The sequence below is a fragment of the Puma concolor genome, chromosome C2 (genome assembly GCF_028749965.1).
Source record: "Puma concolor isolate L17-30 chromosome C2, mPumCon1.1.hap2, whole genome shotgun sequence".
NCBI lineage: Eukaryota > Metazoa > Chordata > Mammalia > Carnivora > Felidae > Puma > Puma concolor.
Window position 1 is genome coordinate 39,189,998 of NC_141675.1, and position 20,704 is coordinate 39,210,701.

At 38.7% G+C, this 20,704-nt stretch overlaps 1 protein-coding gene across 15 annotated transcripts in view; it reads right to left on the reverse strand.

The window, feature by feature from the left end:
• The window catches only part of SLC9A9 (solute carrier family 9 member A9), a 743,317-nt gene that overhangs the window by 593,472 nt on the left and 129,141 nt on the right, over positions 1-20,704 (reverse strand). The window contains exon 1 of one of the 15 annotated variants that reach the window (XR_015240025.1): positions 19,920-20,264. The exons of 12 other annotated variants lie outside the window; for them this stretch is intronic. Coding sequence is in view for 2 of the 3 variants with exons in the window: in XM_086674470.1 (XP_086530596.1) it covers positions 19,920-20,094 (175 nt within the window). In the remaining variant the exon portion in view is untranslated. Of the gene's footprint in view, positions 1-19,919; positions 20,265-20,704 lie in introns of those variants that run through there. 2 more of the 15 variants (XM_086674470.1, XM_025913098.2) reach the window with 2 other exon arrangements.

A 20,704-nucleotide genomic window follows, 5' to 3' on the forward strand; every position in this document is an offset into this window, starting at 1 on the left:
GAACAGTTGGCAGCCTTTCATGTTCCATGCCAATTGATTACAATAAAACTAGTCAGGAAAGAGAAGGGAAGACACATTATGCACACTGCCAGTAGTTTAGGGTACCTGTGAAGAACATCATTTTTCCAACACTGACTAGGAAGGATTCATTTTCTAAGTTATTCAGCAGGTACCATGAGTGATACTATGACCTCTGCTTGCTATTCAAGTGGGATATAAATAAGGAAAGCACAAGACACTAACTTCATGGGGCCTGAATAGAGAGAACCTGTATTAATACCATTTAAAGTTCCCAGAAGGTGAGCCAATTATTTTTGCAATATGCTTTCAGTGCAATAACAAGAAGTAAACATGAAGTGTCCACTGTTTTTCCCCAAGCAGGGAACTCAATTATTTGTTATAGTGAATGCCTAGTACTTGGGTCCCTGTGGTTAAATTCATACAACGTCCCCAAAACCTAAACGGCCCTGCCTGAACCTTTGCACCAGCTCTAGTCCCAGCTTTCAACAAGAGGCACGTTGGAGTAAATAGAGTAAGCTGCTTGCCACCAGAGGTGATCAGACATAATGGCCATGACAGTGCATCTCTCAGACAGATCTCCTACTACGAGGACTGCAGTTGACCAATGGTCTCAGCTACTGTGCTCTGGAATCCATGACCAAATTCACTGAGGCCAGACAATGACTGAGTTCAGTAGGGGTACTAAGGCAGGGAGGCGGGGCTCCTCTGAAGGGTCACTATGGCTTAAGGATGCCCCATGAGCCTCACTAAACCTTTCTTAGAATTGTGCCATAGCCTGGGGCACCTGGGTGGCTTAGTCGGGTAAGCATCCAACTTTGGCTCAGGTCATGATTTCGCAGCGCATGGTTTCTAGTCCTGGGTCAGGCTCTGTGCTGACAGCTCAGAGCATGGAGTCTGCTTCAGATTCTGTGTCTCCCTCTCTGTATTCCCCTCCCCCACTTGTGCTCTGTCTCTCTCTCTCTCTCTCTCAAAAATAAACATTTTTTAAAAATTAAAAAAATAAAGAAAGAATTGTCATAGCCTAAACATTTTACTACATAGCCTTCCTTCCTTCCCCACCTCCACAGGGTATGCAGCTGCACCAGGGTCTGGCAGTTGTCCCAGAATTCAAAACTCCCTCCCCATTTTCCATCAAAAAAGTTTTTCCAAAAGATCTTTCACACAACTAATCTCTTCCTAGATTCTCCTTCTTGGAGGACCCAAATTAATACACTTGACAAAAGGCTCTAGCCCTGCTTCTCTTCAACCCCAAGTCTTGAGAGGAAGCAACATCTTGACACAGTGTAAAGGCCAGTGGGGATACTGCAGCTGAAAGTGTGCTCAGTTAACAAACACATACACCCATTTGTACACCCCCACTGCAGTAGCAGCAGCTGGAAAATCCTTAATATCCGAGGCCAGACACCTGCCTATAGAGCCTGATAATGCATCTGACAGCCAAACGTCCACTCAGTGCTTTAGCTATATGTTGAAATAAATATGGAGTGTTGAATTAATGCACTTCCAGCACAGTATTGTTTGAAAGCAGGTGAGAGATAAAGTATGATATCTGGTAGGAAGAAAATGCTAATGAAAGGGGTTGTTTGTATACCCCACAAAGACAAAGGATAAAGAAAGCAACAACCACCTGTGCACAGAGGGAAACAAGAGACTGTCTGCTATAGTTCCATGGACACAAACCACCGTTCTCGTTGGTAACCCATGAACTACGACCTTACCCTCCCAGGAGAAAAAGAGGCAGCTTGTCCCAGCAAAGCAATACCATGCAGCACATGTGTGCACAGGCCTGGTTCCAGATTATATCCTCACAAGCGTGACACTTCCCTGAGCTTTGCCCCCTAGCCAGCTGATGGTATCACCTTCTCCAAGTAAAAACTCCAGTCCAGATGCATCCCCTGCCCCTACAAGTTTAGGCATTTGGGCAACTAAGGCAAACGTTGTATATATGTGCTCTCCAGGGAACCCTGACTTCTCCCGAACAGCATACAAGCCCTAGGTTGAAGCTTGGACAACATATTTTATCTCTAAGGCACTCACAGTGCTACAAATTCTATCTCAAGTCCCACCTATGGGGGACCATGCTCTGATGCAGCCTGTGCTCAATGAGTTCCCTCATCTTTGAGTTCTTATAGCATTCATAGTTTAAACCACACCCTTTGTGGGCCAATTTAATAAAGGCTTACATTGTTCAGCATTGCTTTGTAGACCTTGGCTTTGTCTCCCCCACTAGACAATGAGACTGTTTACGACAGAGACTCTGTGCTATTTTTCATCTCTTTTTCCTTTAAAAAGCTACACTTTAGGCAGAATTGTAACCCAGCTTTCCCTAAGTCCACAAACTCCCTTGGAGTCAAGAAGAAAATGATCCTCCAAGTTTATGTAATTGGTCAGTGACCAACATCTTAAAATGTAAAGAACATCACACCAAATGCTGTGATGTTCCTGTCCTGGCTGAGCTTGCAATATACCTCCCATAGCAGATGCGTGAAACGCAAGTGACACAATGATGTTTCCAAGAGAAGGAAGGAAGGAAGAAGGAAGGAGGAAAGAGGCTCATGGGCACTCAAAATGAGAAACATTTAGAAATATGAGCCTTGTCTTTCTGGACTGGCTTTCACTTCATTCTCCACATTGAAAATACAAGAAAACCCCACTCATTCCTCCCTCATTCTGCTTTCATGCCACAGACACACAAGGCATTGCTCTGAGACTTGAAGTATAAAATGAATAAGATATGGCCCTGACCCTAAAATATTAAAATATTTTAATCTTACAGGGCCTTTTCCTCTTGTCCAATATTGTGATCCTGATTTCCAGTGAGAATAAAGTACAAATGTTTTCTAAGGCTCTTCTCATATTAAGCCTGTATTTCATAGACAATCTGCAGGCATCTTGTTGATGATCATTCTACATGATGCTGAAGCATTTCCCAAAGGGGCTTTTTTAAGAGGAGCATGGATGGGAATTTACTTGCATATATAATGATTATATTTATGTACAATGGAACAGATTACAGAATGGTTTTGAAAATAGTACTAAAATCTCTCTGTGATCAGACCTATGGTTGTGTTTATACACTATCACACACACACTGCCACACTGCATGGCAGCACACCGTAGGAGGCTCCCTTCAGAGTCTTTTTCTGGAGGAGTGGTGCTCCCCTGACATCACACAATGCAACAAGCCCATCTATACACGTGTCTAATCAGACTAGTTCATAGGTATATATTTAAATGCTACATGATACTGGAGAGAATTTAGGAGCCTAAAGCAAAGGTACATAGTTACTATATGAAGATTGTAGAAGAACTGACTTTTGTAAGTTCTTTCATTCTGTATGCATTGAATGGCTACCAAGAATAATCTAGACAAATGAGGTATTGCCCCTTACTAAAACAAGAAGATAAATCATTAAACTATATAATATTATATATCAACTTGATCAGTGTATCAGATACTGTTGATTGCCAACCCAGCATCCATCCTGCCTCTTTCCCCAAAAAGCCCTGATTTGTACAGCTAGCCACCCCTCCTCCCACAGCTATCTACTCAGGATAAGTTGACCTTTCCCTCAGCTCCAAGGGAGTTCCCTTTCCCCTTGCTGATAATCGGTACTACAATGGCCATGTGACTCTATTCTGGTCAATAAAAAGTGGAGGGAAGCTAGCTAGGGAACTTCTTAGAAAAGCTTTGATATCCTAAGAGAGAAACAGAAGAGCAATGAGCTCTCTTATTCCTCAGAATATTATTGGGCCTGGTTAAGATACCAGGAACTTCCATACCCACGTTACTCCTCACCTGATGTTAAAGTCAGACTGGAAATAACAGAGCAGAGCAAAGGAAAGAACCTGGGTCCTTGATAACAATAATGGGCTGCTGAATCAACCGGCCTTGCAGACTGTTCTCTGGAGTTCTAGTCATGGGAGCAATAAATGTCCTTATTGCTTAAGTCTGTTTCAGTCAAGGTTTCTGTTATTAGCAACTGCATGCATCTTAATATATATAAACTTTTCTTTTAAACAAGTTCTAACAAAGTTCTAAGGAATCCTAAAGGAGAGACCAACTAACTCCTTTCCAAAGTATTAGGGAAAGATTTACATAGGAGATTCTTTTTTAAAATTATTTTTTAATGTTTATTATTTATTTTTGAGAGAGAGAGGCAGAGTGCAACCAGGGGAGGGTCCGAAAGGGAGGGAGACACTGAATCCGAAGCAGGCTCCAGGCTCTGAGCTGTCAGCACAGAGCCCAATGTGGGGCTTGAACTCACGAACCACAAGATCAAGACCTGAGCCGAAGTCAGACGCTTAACCGACTGAGCCACCCAGGTGCCCCTAGGAGATTCTTAAGGATTTATAGGAAATCTCCAGGTAGAGTAGAGGACAAGGACTTTCTAGAAAGAGGAATTCATAAATCAGTGACCACAGTGCTAACCAGGTATATCAAGCAGTTTGGGAAGGCTGACTAGGGCAACTGAAATCAGGGGCTGTAGCACACCTGAGAAATAACAGAGGGTGTTCAAGAGAGAGAGATGATTGGCAAAAAGGTCTTGAGAAAGAACCATGAGAGATTCTTGTTGGAAGAGAGATTTGCTGTGGTTTCCAGAAGAGGTAACAGCTTTGGAGACAATCATCTTAAGGGAGAAAAGAAAATTAAGGTATGGTAGGGACATGGAGAGGAAGTTAACATCAGAATTTGTCTTATATTTCTGCGAGGAAGAATTTAGCAAAGAAATCTGAGTACAGGAATGTCAAGATGATGGTAATAAAATTAAGCCCAAGGAAGAGTATTGTTTACCATTATTAGTACTTTTTATTATAGTGTGAGACTCTTTAAGGCAGGGAATCTGGGATATTATTTCAGTCACCCAGATTCAAAAAATATGAACTAGGGATTCAAAATGTGGAAATAAAGAAGAAAAGGGTCTGACAAATATTCTAAGGAAGCCAAATCAGTGGACGCCATTTAACTGTGTGCAAGATAGTATTCACATATATTAAAGTGTCATCTCCACAACTTTTACATTTTTACTTGATAGTTATGTATCTCACCCCTACTCAGTCTTATCAAAATTGTTATCAGAACACTGATTTAGAGAAATGATATGGGTTTGCATATCAAATACTGCATGCATAGGGGCGCCTGGGTGGCGCAGTCGGTTAAGCGTCCGACTTCAGCCAGGTCACGATCTCGCGGTCCGTGGGTTCGAGCCCCGCGTCAGGCTCTGGGCTGATGGCTCGGAGCCTGGAGGCTGTTTCCGATTCTGTGTCTCCCTCTCTCTCTGCCCCTCCCCCATTCATGCTCTGTCTCTCTCTGTCCCAAAAATAAATAAAAAAAATAAAAAAATAAAAAAATAAAAAAAAAACGTTGAAAAAATACTGCATGCATTTCCTTTTAGCAGTTTAGTTTTACACTGAGATTAATCATAGATAGAACCAAAAGTAAAAATATGCAATGCCTTCTGATTATTTAGGGATTTCATTCCTTCTCTGCCCTCCCACCAATCTTCTAAATTCAAAGGACTTAAGGAAAGTGTGGGTGTTGCTAAAAGGGACACAATTTATTGCTTTGTGCTGGTTCACTATCAACTTACTTTGGTGAAGAAAAAAAATCCTGTAAGGGTTTCAGAACAGGTCTGAGGCAAGAGTAAAAGTAAGAGTACCCAATAAGAGTACCCCATGATGTTTCAAGGTGGGAGGGGTCCATGAACTGTCCTACCTTAGGAAGCCTCATTCAAAGTTCTGTCTTCTCACAGGTTAGAGTCACATGGGAAATGACAAAAAGACACAACCACCAGATCTTCTACCACAGCAAAGTGTCCAATGTTTTTCTCCATCCTTGGTTTATACCAATAATGCACATAGGCACACACACATGCACACAACATACACAGAGATACACACTACATATTTCACAGCACTCTGGGGTTCTCAACATAGGATTATAGAAAACTTTTCTCTAGAAACTATCTCAGCCACCAGCTTATATATAGCTCAAACCCTTTGCTGCAAGCATCTTAGGAGATTTACAGAAGAAATATAAATATGTAACTAGCCACATACTAAAACAAAATTATTTATAATGTTTACACAAAACAGTCTATTTTTTTGTTTTATTTTTGTTTTCTGTAAAACCAGAAGGGGAAACATTATAAACAAATATAAATAGTGAAAAAGGAGAGGGGGGTGGGGAACTCTCTAATAAGTGAAGATTTTCTCCCAGCCCTCCTTTTCATCACAGGATAGTAATGTAGTGAGGAAGAGAAAAGAGAAGAAAGTAAAGGATACAAAACTAGGAACCACATATTGAACTTTATTTTCCTAGTTCTGAAACTTTAGTGTATCAGAAGTCTCTGGAAGCTTTGTTAAACACAGACTTCTGGACTCTGCCTCAAGTTTCCTACTCAGTAGTGGGTCTGGGTTGCGGCCCACATTCTTGCATTTCTAAAAAGTTCTCAGGTGATGCTGTGAGAAGCACTGTCATATAAGACAACAAATAATTCCCACCATTATAAGTGCCATCACAGTCCTAGAACTCTGTCAAAGTCCAAACCACCTCATGCTCATGCACACAGGTTTCATAGAGCATAGAGAGCCCAGAGGCATAATTAAAGATTCTACCTTCAGTCTCTTCCAAATATTCAAGTCAATTAAACTAACATATGATGAAAGCCATTTTGTATGATTCATATGAATAAGGCACTTACAGAAACTTCCCCCACCCATTCTGACAACCACAGATATTTAAAACAAGCATAAGTGTGGACTTGCAACACTGCTTTTCCTGATGCTGGGGCAGGTGTTTCCAAGTCAGCCTCATCACTCTCTGTGGGACAGTTTAACCCAGCTTCTTGGCATGGATGTACTTTCACAATATTGCTCCCACTGAATTTCCCATGCTGGGCTTTATGCTATGACAGGATAACATTTCTGAGGCCTTAAGGTAAAAGAAAAACTTAACTACTTGCCTCATTTCCCCACTCCTGACTACCTATCAACAGCAGAAGCTTTCAAGGTGGTGTTTTTGCCAATTATTCTGTGCAGCCTTAGCCAAAGTTGTAAATTTTTGGAATTTCTTTTCCCTTATATGCAAACTGAATGAAGATCATTGTATTTTGTATGGATGTCCTGAGGATTAGCAATAATTTATACTTAAGATACCTCAGTCTCTATCTTTCTTCTGTAAACTTTCTAAGATAACATCACCTGGCACAGAGTAGACATTTATTAAATAATAGAAACTCTGGGGCGGGGGGCAAGACGATGGAACAGCATGGAAGTTTTTTGTGTGTCTCGTATCCATGAAATACAGCCAGACCAACACTAAACCATCCTACACGCCTAGAAAACTGATTGGACGATTAACACAACAATCTGCACAACCTGAACCACAGAATTCAGCAGGTATGCGGCACAGAGAGGTGAACTTGGGGAGTGAGAAGCCACGGTGGGGAGGGAGCCACTTTTGGGGGCGGAGAGAGAATGGAGATGGGGGGTGGGGAGAGAATATGTGAAAAGCACCCCTCCCCCAAAGCAGCTGGAGAGAAAGTGGAAAATTGGAAACAGCCACAGGGACTAAACTAAAAAGGGAGAAAGGAGAGGGTTTAAATTCCATTAAGACTGTAAACAAGGGGAGCGCAAAGTCACCCAACTCTGCAGCTCGATACCTGGCAGTGCTCTGGTGGGAAGGGCGAATCCCCAGGAACAGAGTGGGGTCCGGGAGGTTCTGGGGCCACATGGGGAAAAGCAATTCCACTGCAGGAAGTACATTTGGTAGAGGCTGTGAGGCAACCTGGGCCCAGCAGACCCCAGAAAATGGTCACATTCGATGGTGCTGGAACAAGGTCATTAAGGGTGAAGCCTGGTGCCAGATGTGTGTTGTGAGTTTCCATAATCCTGAAACACTGCTGCTACACTATCTCTCGAACTTTTTCTGGGGAGGGCTGGCACCTGGCCGCAGACCCGGGGCACCGGCAGCAGCAGGGTCCAGCAGGCGTTCCTGGGTGCAGCCAGCATTCAGCCATTGCTCATTTGGCCCTTGATGGGTGAGACCCTCCCACAGAGGGGTCGATGGGGTCAAAGCTGTAGTCTTTCAGAAGTAAGGGGCTGGGGAAAATAGCCGCATCTGAGACAAAACTCGGGAGAGAGGTACTGCCTGGGGCCTGGTCACGGACAGTGAAAAAGCGGGGAGTGGAGGACAGCTGAAGACAGAGGATGGGTGCACGATTGTTGACGGGGTAAAGAGAGTTCCAATACTAGAGACTGGGCAGCTGGGTGACGTCATTTTCACCACTCCCGAGCATGCGCATACGCACTTACCTGCACCACAACAATCCTCCTCAGCAGGCTAGCAGCGCCATCTAGTGGAGAATGGAGCCATTATACTAAGCCCCGCCCAACTGGGCCAACATGGTGCTTCAAGAAAACAAGTCTCACTGCCTACTTAGTTTATGGACTATAAAGCACTTCATAGTCTAACTTCAGGGGAAAACGAAGTAATTTCAATCCTATTTCAATCTGTTAGCAGATCTATCCATTCACTTTTTTCTGTTTTTCACTTCTTTTTCTTGAATACAGAAACAGAAAAAATTCATTTTTATTTTCAATTTTTATTAAAAATATTTTTCTTTAACGTTTTACCATATTTTAAACTTTTTTGTAAATTTTGCGAATTCTATTTTACTTCCTTCATTTTATTTTAGTCTCCTTCAGTGTATTCACTTTTTCAAATTTTCAAATGATTTTCTTTTTTTCTTTTTCTTTTTTTCATTTCTTTTCTTTTTTTTGAACACAGAGAAAAAAATTCATTTTTATTTTTAATTTTTATTAAAAATATTTTTATTTGCACTTTTTCTACTATATTCTTTACTTTTGTGTAAATTTTTTCAAATTCTATTTTACTTCCATCATTTCATTTTTGTCTACGTCAGTGTATTCATTTTTTCAAAGTCTCAAACGATTTCCTTTTATTTTCATTTGTTTTCTTTTTCCCCCTTTTTTCTCTATCTATCAAACCACTTTCAACACCCAGACCAAAACACACCTAGGATCTAGCATCATTTACTCGATATTTTTCTGTATGTGTTTTTAATTTTTTAATTTTAATATTTTTTAAAATTTAATTTTTTTTTACTTTTAATTTTTCTAACTCATTAATTCATTTTCTCCCTTAAAAATGACAAAACGAATGAATTCACCCCAAAAGAAAGAGCACAAAGAAACGACAGCCAGGGATTTAACCAACACAGACACAAGCAAAATGTCTGAACCAGAAATTAGAATCACGATAATAAGAATACTAGCTGGTGTCAAAAATAGATTAGAATCCCTTTCTGCAGAGATAAAAGAAAAAAAACTAGTCAGGATGAAATAAAAAATGCTATAACTGAGCTGCAATTACAGGTGGATGCTGCAGTGGGAAGGATGGATGAGGCAGAACAGAGAATCAGCAATATAGAGGACAAACTTATGGAAAATAATGAAGCAGAAAAAAAGAGGGAGATTAAGGCAAAAGAGCATGATTTAAGAATTAGAGAAATCAGTGACTCATTAAAAAGGAACAATATCAGAATCATAGGGGTCCCAGAAGAAGAAGAGAGAGAAATAGGGGTAGAAGGGTTATGTGAACAAATCATAGTGGAAAACTTTCCTAACCTGGGGAAAGACACAGACATCAAAATCCAAGAACCACAGAGGACTCCCATGAGAGTCAACAAAAACTGACCATCAACAAGGCATATCATAGTCAAATTCACAAAATACTCAGGCAAGGAGAGAATCATGAAAGCAGCAAGGGAAAAAAAGTCCCTAACCTACAAGGGAAGACAGATCAGGTTTGCAGTAGACCTATCCACAGAAACTTGGCAGGCCAGAAAGGAGTGGCAGGATATTTTCAGTGTGTTGAATCAGAAAAATATGCAGCCAATAATTCTTTATCCAGCAAGGCTGCCATTCAAAATAGAAGGAGAGAGAAAAAGTTTCCCAAACAGAAATTAAAGGAGTTTGTGACCACTAAACCAGCTCTGCAAGAAATTTTAAGCGGGGGGGGGGGCTCTCTGAGGGGAGAAGAGATGAAAATATAAATAAACAAACACACAAACAAACACCAAAAGCAACAAAGATTAGAAAGGACCAGAGAACACCACCAGAAACTCCAACTCTACAAGCATCATAAAGGCAAAAAATTCATCTTTCAGTACTCACTGTAAACATCAATGGACTCAATGCTTCAATCAAAAGACATAGGGTAACAGAATGGATAAGAAAACAAGATCCATCTATATTCTGTTTACAAGAGACCCACTTGAGACCTAAAGACACCTTCAGATTGAAAGTAAGGGGATGGAAAACCATCTATCATGCTAATGGTCAACAAAAGAAAGCCGGAGTAGCCATACTTATACCAGACAATCTAGACTTTAAAATAAAGACTGTTTCAAGAGATGTAGAAGGGCATTATATCATAATCAAGGGGTCTATCCACCAAGAAGACCTAACAATTGGAAACATTTATGAGCCAAATCTGGCAGCACCCAAATATATAAATCAATTAATCACAAGCATAAAGAAACTCATTGATAGTAATACCATAATAGTAGGAGACTTCAACACCTCACTCACAGCAATGGACAGATCATCTAATCAACAAATCAACAAGGAAAAATGGCTGTGAATGACACACTGGACCAGAGGGACTTAAGAGATATATTCAGAACATTTCATCCTAAAGCAGCAGGATATACATTCTTCTCCAGTGCACATGGAACATTCTCCAGAATAGACCACATACTGGGACACAAAGCAGCCCTCAGCAAGTACAAAATGATTGAGATCATACTGTGCATATTTTCAGACCACAACACTGTGAAACTCAAAATCAACCACAAGAAAAAATTTGGAAAGGTAACAAATACTTGGAGACTAAAGAACATCCTACTAAAGAATGAATGGGCTAAGAAAGAAGTTAAAGAGCCAATTAAAAAGTATATGGAAGCCAATGAAAATGATAACACCACAACCCAAAACCTCTGGGATGAAGGAAAGGTGGTCATAAGAGGAAGTATATAGCAATCCAGGCATTCCTAAAGAAGGAAGAAATATCTCAGATACACAACCTAACCTTATACCTTAAGGAGCTGGAAAAAGAACAGTAAATAAAAGCCAAAAAACAGAAGAGACAGGAAATAATAAAGATTAGGGCAGAAATTAATGCTATCAAAACCAAAAAAACAAAAACAAAAACAAAAACAAAACACAGAGCAGATTAATGAAACCAGAAGCTGGTTCTTAGAAAGAATTAACAAAATTGATAAACCACTAGCCAGTTTGATCCAAAAGAAAAAGGAAAGGACCCAAATAAATAAAATCAAGAGTGAAAGAGGAGAGATCACAACCAACACAACAGAAATGAAAACAATAATAAGAGAATAGTATGCCAATAAAATGGGCAGTCTGGAAGAAATGGACAAATTCCTAGAAACATATACACTACCAAAACTGAAACAAGAAGACATAGAAAATTTTAACAGACCCAGAACCAGTAAGGCAATGAAATTAGTAATCAAAAATCTCCCAAAAAACAACAGTCCAGGGCCATATGGCTTTCCAGGGGAATTCTACCAAACATTTAAGGAAGAGTTAACACCTATTCTCTTGAAGCTGTTCCAAAAAATAAAAATGTAAGGAAAACTTCCAAACTCTTTCTATGAAACCAGCATTACCTTGATTCCAAAACTAGACAGAGACCCCGCTAGAAACAAGAACTATAGACCAATTTCCTTGATGAACATGGATGCAAAAATACTCAACAAGATATTAGCCAACCGGCTCTAACAATACATTATAAAAATTATTCACCACGACCAAGTGGGATTTATACCTGGGATGCAGGGCTGGTTCAATATCCGCAAAACAATTAACGTGATCCATCACATCAATAAAAGAAAGGACAAGAACCATATGATCCTCTCAATAGATGCAGAGGAAGCATTTGACAAAATACAGCATGCTTTCTTGATAAAAACCCTCAAGAAAGTAGGGATAGAGGGAGCATACTTCGAGATCATAAAAGCCATATATGAATGACCCAATGCTAATATCATCCTCAATGGGGAAAAACTGACACCTTTCCCCTTAAGGTCGGGAACAAGACAGGGATGTCTACTCTCACCACTGTTATTCAACATAATATTGGAAGTCTTAGCCTCTGCAATCAGGCAACACAAAGAAATAAAAGGCATCCACATCAGCCAGGAGGAGGTCAAACTTTCACTCTTTGCAGATGACATAATATTCTATATGGAAAACCCAAAAGATTCCACCAAAAAACTGCTAGAATTGATTCATGAATTCAGCAAAGTTGCAGGATATAAAATCAATGCACAGAAATAGGTTGCATTCCCATACACTAATAATGAACCCACAGAAAGAGAATTCAATGAATCGATCCCGTTTACAGTTGCACCAAAACCCATAAAATGCCTAGGAATAAATCTAACCAAAGAGGTGAAAAATATATATGTTGAAAACTATAGAAAGCTTATGAAAGAAATTGAAGAAGACACACACACAAAAAATGGATAAAGATTCCATGCTCCTGGATAGGAAGAACACATATTGTTAAAATGTCGATACTACCCAAAGCAATCTACATATTCAATGCAATCCCTATCAAAATAACGCCAGCATTCTTCACAGAGCTAGAACAAATAATCCTAAAATTTGTATGGAACCAGAAAAGACCCCGAATAGCCAAAGCAATCTGGAAAAAGAAAACCAAAATGAAAACCAAAAGAAAACCACAATTCTGGACTTCAAGCTGTACTACAAAGTTGTAATCATCAAGACAGTATGGTACTGGCACAAGAACAGACACTTAGCTCAATGGAACAGAATAGAGAACCCAGAAATGGACCCACAAACGTATGGCCAACTAATCTTTGACAAACCAGGAAAGAATATCCAATGGAATAAACATAGTCTCTTCAGCAGGTGGTGCTGGGAAAACTGGACAGTAACACGCAGAAGAATGAACGTGGACTACTTTCTTACACCAGACACAAAAATAAATTCAAAATGGATGAAACACCTAAATGTAAAACAGGAAGCCATCAAAATCCTCGAGGAGAAAGCAGGCAAAAACCTCTTTGATCTTGGCCACAGCAACTTCTTACTCAACACATCTCCAGAGGCAAGGGAAACAAAAGCAAAAATGAACTACTGGGACCTCATCAAAATAAAAAGCTTCTGCACATCAAAGGAAACAATCAGCAAAACCAAAAGGCAACCAATGGAATGGGAGAAGATATCTGCAAATGATGTATCAGATAAAGGGTTAGTATCAAAAATCTATAAAGAACTTATCAAACTTTACACCCAAAAAGCAATCCAGTGAAGAAACAGGCAATAGACATGAATAGACACTTCTCCAAAGAAGACATCCAGATGGCCAACGGACACATGAAAAAATGCTCAACATCACTCATCATCCAGGAAATACAAATCAAAACCACAATGAGATACCATCTTACACCTGTTAGAATGACTAACATTAACAATTCAGGCAACAACAAATGTTGGTGAGGATGTGGAGAAAGAGGATCTCTTTTGCGTTGTTGGTGGGAATGCAAGCTGGTGCAGCCACTCTGGAAAACAGTATGGAGGTTCCTCAAAAAACTAAAAATAAAGTACCCTACGACCCAGCAATTGCACTACTAAGCATTTATCCAAGGGATACAGGTATGCTGTTTTGAAGGGACACATGAATCCCCCAATGTTTATAGTAGCACTCTCAACAATAGCCAAAGTATGGAAAGAGCCCAAATGTCCACCAATGGATGAATGGATAAAGAAGACGTGGTATATATATACAATGGAATATTACTCGGCAGTCAAAAAGAATGAAATGTTGCCATTTGGAACTACATGGATGGAACTGGAGGGTATTATGCTAAGTGAAATTAGTCAGAGAAAGACAAATATCATATGACTTCATTCATATTAGGACATTAAGACACAAAACAGATGAACATAAGGGAAGGGAAACAAAAATAATATAAAAACGGAGGGGGACAAAACATAAAAGACTCATAAATATGGAGACAAACTGAGGGTTACTGGAGGGATTGTGGAAGGGGGGATGGGATCAATGGATAAGAGGCACTAAAGAATCTACTCCTGAAATCATTGTTGCACTATATACTAACTAATTTGTATGTAAATTAAAAAAAAAAATTAAAATGAAATTCAAATAAAGAAAGAAAGAAAGAAAGAAAGAATGAATGAATGAATGAATGAATAAATAAATAAATAAATAAATAAATAAATAAATAAATAAATAAAGGAAGACTTCTAGAGCTAAATGTGTGAAAGAGTATGGGTTTTATGGTCCTGGGCTTAAAGAAGCTCAGCTTGCTGTTGGTTCCCACCAAGTCACTTCATGTCTCTATGTGCCAGTTTCCTTATATGTTCTTTTCTTTTTTCTTTGCTTTTCTTTTCTTTCCTTTTCTCTTCTCTTCTCTTTCCTTCTTTTCTTTCCTTCCTTCTTTCTTTCTCTCTTTCTTTCCTTCCTTCCTTTCTTTCTTTCTTTCTTTCTTTCTTTCTTTCTTTCTTTCTTTTTCAAGAGAGAGCATGAGCAGGGAAAGGAACAGTGTGAGAGAGAGAGAATCTCAAGCTGAGCATGGGACCCGACATGGGGCTCAATCCCCTGACCCTGAGATCATGACCTGAGCCAAAATCAAGAGTCAGAGGCTTAATTGCCTGAGACATCCAGGAACTTCAGTTTCCTCATTTGTAACATGAAAATGTTATACCTCCTCCCCAACACACACACATGCACATACAAACACACCCAGGTTTGTGATACCCAGTGGTCGCATGGAGCCAAACTACCAAGGTTTGAGTCCTGGCTATGGCATATCATAGGTATGTGATCTTTGACAAGTTATTTGATTTTTGTTGTCTCAGTTTCTGCATCTAAAAAAAGGCTGTTGTGAGGATTAAATGAGTAAACACATGTAAAGCCCTTATGACAAAATAGTTCACATAGTAAATGCTATTTGTGTTAGCTATTTTCACTATTATATTTTGATGTAATAGATGTTTAACAAATGTTGGTTCTTGATATTTCCATTTCTTTAACCATATAATTTTAATTCAGTTTAGACTATAATAATATCTCCGTAAACAGTTTGAATCATAGATTCATTTTCTTGATGTGTACACTCATTACCTTTTAATACACTGAGAGGGGAATCTTTTGAGGAATCATAATAGTTTGCACTCAGGGCTTCCTCTGTAGCTCCTTAAAGATCCAGAAGCACAACAGAATGTATAGGAGGTTATTTTCTTAAAATCGACTTTTGAAAACCTACAGAGAGCAATATGCCTTGAATTTTTTCATTTTTTCAACATTTATTTGGCTAACACTTTACCGCACAGAAAATCTTGCCCTGATCTCTGAAGCTTCGTAAAGTCAACCTTTTTACAGTAAAGGGAAAACAAGTTTAGTTCACTGGGCTCTTGACCCTAATTACCTTTCCTACAGATCCCTTCAAATTAAACCAGAACCACTCTGATTTTCACATGACATGCATCCATAAGCCCCTGAATCTCAACCTGCTCTCCCTGTTCTGATGGTAAAACTTGCTCTCCTTACCTTTCTGACGGGAATTCAATAGCATTTACTGAGCACTCCTTACAAAATCAGAGCAGGACTAAAAGAACTAAGAGTGGTAAAATAACACTAACTAAAATGCTGTCTGGAAGAAAGGCCTGAATATCATTATAGGCTGGTAGGGTTCTGGAAAGAAAGCTACTGGTTTGGTTGGAGTGACTGAGAGATGCCTGACAGCTGAAGTTAGTCTCTGCCTAAATTTTGAAGGACTTTTGAAGCTGGAAGGGAGCTTTCATTTTTTCCTCTTTTTGCAGATAAGAAAAACAAGGCCAGAGATTAAGTCACTTGGCCAAAGTAATGCATCTAGCTACTGGGGAAAAAAAAAAGTCATCAAGATTGAAAAACCCAAATCCCCAAGAGAGGATCAAATGCTTTGTCCATTAAAGCATACCACATTTGAATAAGTACAAAGCCTCAGAAGAGCCTTCCAGGCAGGGGGAGGAGGGCAAAGTGGGCAAAGTGGCAGTAAACAACTCCTATGGGCCTGGCAGTCAAGGAGTCAGTGCTGGACAGGAGCAGAGCAAAATGGATCAGTAGGGTGGAGCCCCATCATGTTCAGCAGCACAATTTTATCCTGAGGAACTTCCAACTAGTGCCCTATGATTTTTTAAGAAAGATAGCTTTTAAAACCTTAGTGATTCACATGTAACTGCATTATCTTTAAATTTCAAACAAACAAAAAAGCTATTGAGTGAATTATTTAACCTTATTGTATTGCTAAGTATACTGTTAGATGACAAGACATAGTTTACATAGTTTAATATGGCATAGTTTGATGAAATCAAAATCTAAACTTTGTGGCTTGGAATTTCTTTTCTGTCCGCCAAATAGTGAGCAAATTTCCACATGAGTTCAGAGACTGTCCCTTATATTGGAAGGCCATAAATCAAAGATAGACTTCTAAGAGGTTTGAATTGTTCTGTCCCTAAGCTTAGATCCCAACCCTCAAAGGTATGGCATTATGAATGTCCTATAAAGTATGAGAGCCTCCAGTGATGTGTAATGAAATTCTTAATGCTATCGGGGAATAAGGAGAGATTTTTCTTTTACGAACTATGAGCATGGGATACAGGGCCCTAAGTGAGCAGCACTAAGTGCACCAGCTGCTGTCAGTCAATATTTTGGCCATTAATAGTCATTTAAGCTATTAGTCCAATTTAAATGACTATCATCATGGCTTAAGATATAAACCAGTTATAGATTTCAATCCTTAAATTTTGAAATAATGAGAGCCGCAGAATGTCATGAAACACAATTACCCATTACTGTTCCTCATGAAGCAAAAATATGGTTATAATGCTGTTACTGATTTTTAAAAGCATCCTAGGACCCTTAATATCAAAAAAGAAGATATTTTTCATATAATAGATTATTTGTAGTTGGGAGTATCAGACTGATCTCCAATGAACACAGAATCAAACTGAACACTACACATGATTTTTCTTGGCCTCCACAACCCCTCATAGGATATTTTAAGGTTAACAACTTGGAAATTGTTTCTATCAATAACTATAAGAGAGCAATTAAATGTTCTATTTGATAACTTTTCCCCTCATTTTTCTTGAACTGCTCATTTCCTAAGTCCCTGCTCCTTAGAATTTTTAAGTTGGATTCCTGATCTACTGATAAAATGCATTAACATCTAATCTTTCTTCTAAAGGATATTTGACACATTTCAGCAGAATAACCAGCAGAAAGGCAGAATGTCTTAGTAGAGATGGAGGTTGAATCCCAACTCAGCAGCTAATTACATGACCTTCACCTAGCTAAGTTTTCCTTTCCTTGCCTGTGAAATTAAGATATTGGAATTATGATCTCTAAGACTCCTTCCCAATTTGTGAATTTCATTTATAGGCACTGGGCACTTCATTCACTTGGCATTTCCTTTCCCCTTCTCATTTAAACGTGTTTATTAGAATGTCCAATCTTGTTCCTCTGTTGTAGTTTCAGACTATTTTATCACTGATAGAAAGTCCCCAATAAACAGTTTAGATACAATGATGAACAGGAGCCAACTTTATAGACATGTGTATGTATAAAAGCAAATGGACCTTGCCATGAATGACTGTTTAGTTTTGGGGAAGTTAGTTCACTGCTCTGAGATTTAGTTTCTTCCTCTGTATAATGAGGGGGCTGGAGAAGATAACCTCTATGATCCGCTTAAATTTCAACAATTATAATTCTTTACCAACAACAAAAAAATAACACTAAAATAAAAGTATTTTCATTCATTTATATAGTTTAAGATAACTCAAGGATACTCAAAATTTTAGTAAAGGAATAGTTATGCATACATATGCATGTTTTCATAATTTTTATAATCATTTTACTTTGCATTGTTTCAGAATTCGCTTTCAATAACTTACATATAAAAAATTCAGAGGAATGGAAATCAGACAACTTAATCCCACTCTTATAAACCACAAGCCTTAAGAATAGCAGTTTAAAGAAATGCTATCTGAACCATTCTGCAATACACTAATATTTTATGATTTCAACCTCAACTTGAAAGTATTTCATGAAGTTTTTAAGAAGTAAAGGTAATCTGGGACTTTTTTCAGGCTCAAAAGTAAAAGTTGCACTTATATATTATGAGTACAAACTATGGTTGAATTTTAATAAATCATCAAAATTTAATCAAATGTTTACAAAAGAATGTATCCATCATGGATTAGCTGAAATTGGTAAAATGAGTCATAGTTTAACTGTATTCAGTGCCGTGAAGAAATCTTCTAATAAAGGTTTATAATTTAAAAATCTGTGTTGTTATACAAAACCATATATAGCCCTTTAATTTAATGCCAAGAATTACATTGTTTCTGGCTTCTCAGATTACATCCCATATCCTCTTTGATTATTTATTAGCCAAGTCAAGAGAAAGATCATGGTTCACTGTTGATGGAGAAAAGCAAATGACTGGTACCTCGGGCTTTACACCTGACAGAACCACTTCCTTTCTGTTTGACATTTTCTTCAACCTGATTGTGTTTTCCCCTCAAATGAAAGTTTTGTTTTTTGCTTTAAGACCCTCAGTACAAAAGAATTTAACTCTGTGCTCGGAAGGGATCAGCACATCAGTCTCCTGAAAGAAAATATACTGCTTAGCCTATAACTTTTAGTTCCTAGCTCAAGTATCTCACCATGGAATCTAGTTTAGGCATAGAATTTCTTACAGTCTCAAATCATGACTGTACATTATTATCATCACAACATCACATGGTTAGCATATAAAATTGATCCTGTGCCCTGAACCTCAGGGATATAAAAGGCTTTAAGACTTCCAAAATGAGGGAAGAAAAATATAAAAGTACATTTTTTGCTATGAATTATAGCAATGCTTCACTTGTTTGCATTGTGTTCAAAGTTCCTATCCATTACCAAGCTGAGATAAGAACAGTATAGCAAGTTTTAGAACTACTGGTGTCTTGCATTGTACTTTCAAAGACGAGAGTACAGCATGGATAATCTCTGCACATTTTACTAAACTTTCTGAAAGGAATGACACGGTAAATTGTACAGAAAGAGCAAAACTTCAGGAGTTTAAAATACTAAATGCTTTTTCAGATCTTTCCCCCTACTCCCCACCAAAGGCACATAGCATATGATATTAAAAATGACAGTAATTATAAATTAGAAAGTGTAAAATCAGGCTAAGAAATGAAAAGTATTGCATAAGGAAACTTTTGTATAAGAAAATAAAACATTGCCCATATAATTAAAATGGGTTTGGATACAGTTTTTCCAATAGCATGTGTGGGATATGTTTCTGCCAGTTTCCTTCTTGAAACTAGTTGACATAAGACAATTCATTCCATACAGTTTTAAATAATGCTATTTCCAGAACGTTATAAAACTCATCAGTCCCTCCTGTGAAAGATTGCTGCTCTTTGTGACTGCAGAGTCCTGACTTCCCAATATCTATCATTACAAAAACAAACAGTTTGCTCGGTTGGACTCCCCACATGACAATGGACCCGCATCTGTCAACAGACTCGCATTATGTGCCGCCTGAGAACAGGACTATGACATTTACTCTTGTGACAGGGCAAATTTCAGCAGCTCATCTGGAAAGAGATGAGCATTCATTATGCTGCAGCACCTTTCATCAAGCTAATGACATTTCAATCAGCACATTTTCTCCAGTTTCAATACTTTGCCATCTGAGCACAAGTCTCTAATTACGCCCAAGCAACAAGTTTCACATCAATCCTACAATTTCTGCACTCACCATACACCATTGCTCCTCCGGTTTCATGCAAGAAGCGAAATCGATGATTTTTAAATAACCAGATTGTCAAAATGGTAAGGATGAGCAAAAAATTAAAGACAAGCAGCTCCACTGCTCCCTGATGTTGAAACTGATACTCATCCTTCTCTGACATAAACCTTTGCTGTCTCTCCATTCTCTGGTCTTCTCGTAATTCCTTAGACAAAAACCTGGATAAGGACTATTTTATCCAGATTTGCCTGAAACAGTCTAGCTGCCTGAAGATTTCAGAATAAACACTGCCACTTAAGTTGCTACTTCATGAGCGTTCTGCCTTAGTATTCAGATGGCTTCTCGTTACAACTTCCTGTTTCTCTTAAAGCAGCCCTGTCTCTTTTCAAACTCCAGAGTGTAGTTTCATCATGGACTCTTACGGTCTTGAAACAATCCATTCCACGAAATTATCTCTCATGTTGGACAAACCCGCAAGCAATCATTCTGAGATCTTGAGTCATTATTCTTATTGTTTTCAACAAGCTCCTTAAACTGCATAACTGGTGAACTGTAGATTAAGAATAAAACAGATCACCTTTCATCAGCAACATTTTCTAAGTTCAAAAAGCTAATTCCGAATCATAACCTCACTCACACGCCAGATTTCACCTCTCCGACCAAAGTCTACCAATGTGACAGGGTTTAATTGATGGCTCTGATTTGACCTAAGATGATTTCACAGGAATTTTGTTTTAAGGTGAGAATGAAAAAAGAATTTAGTATATGACTCCTCCTCCCTCTCTATGGCTTTA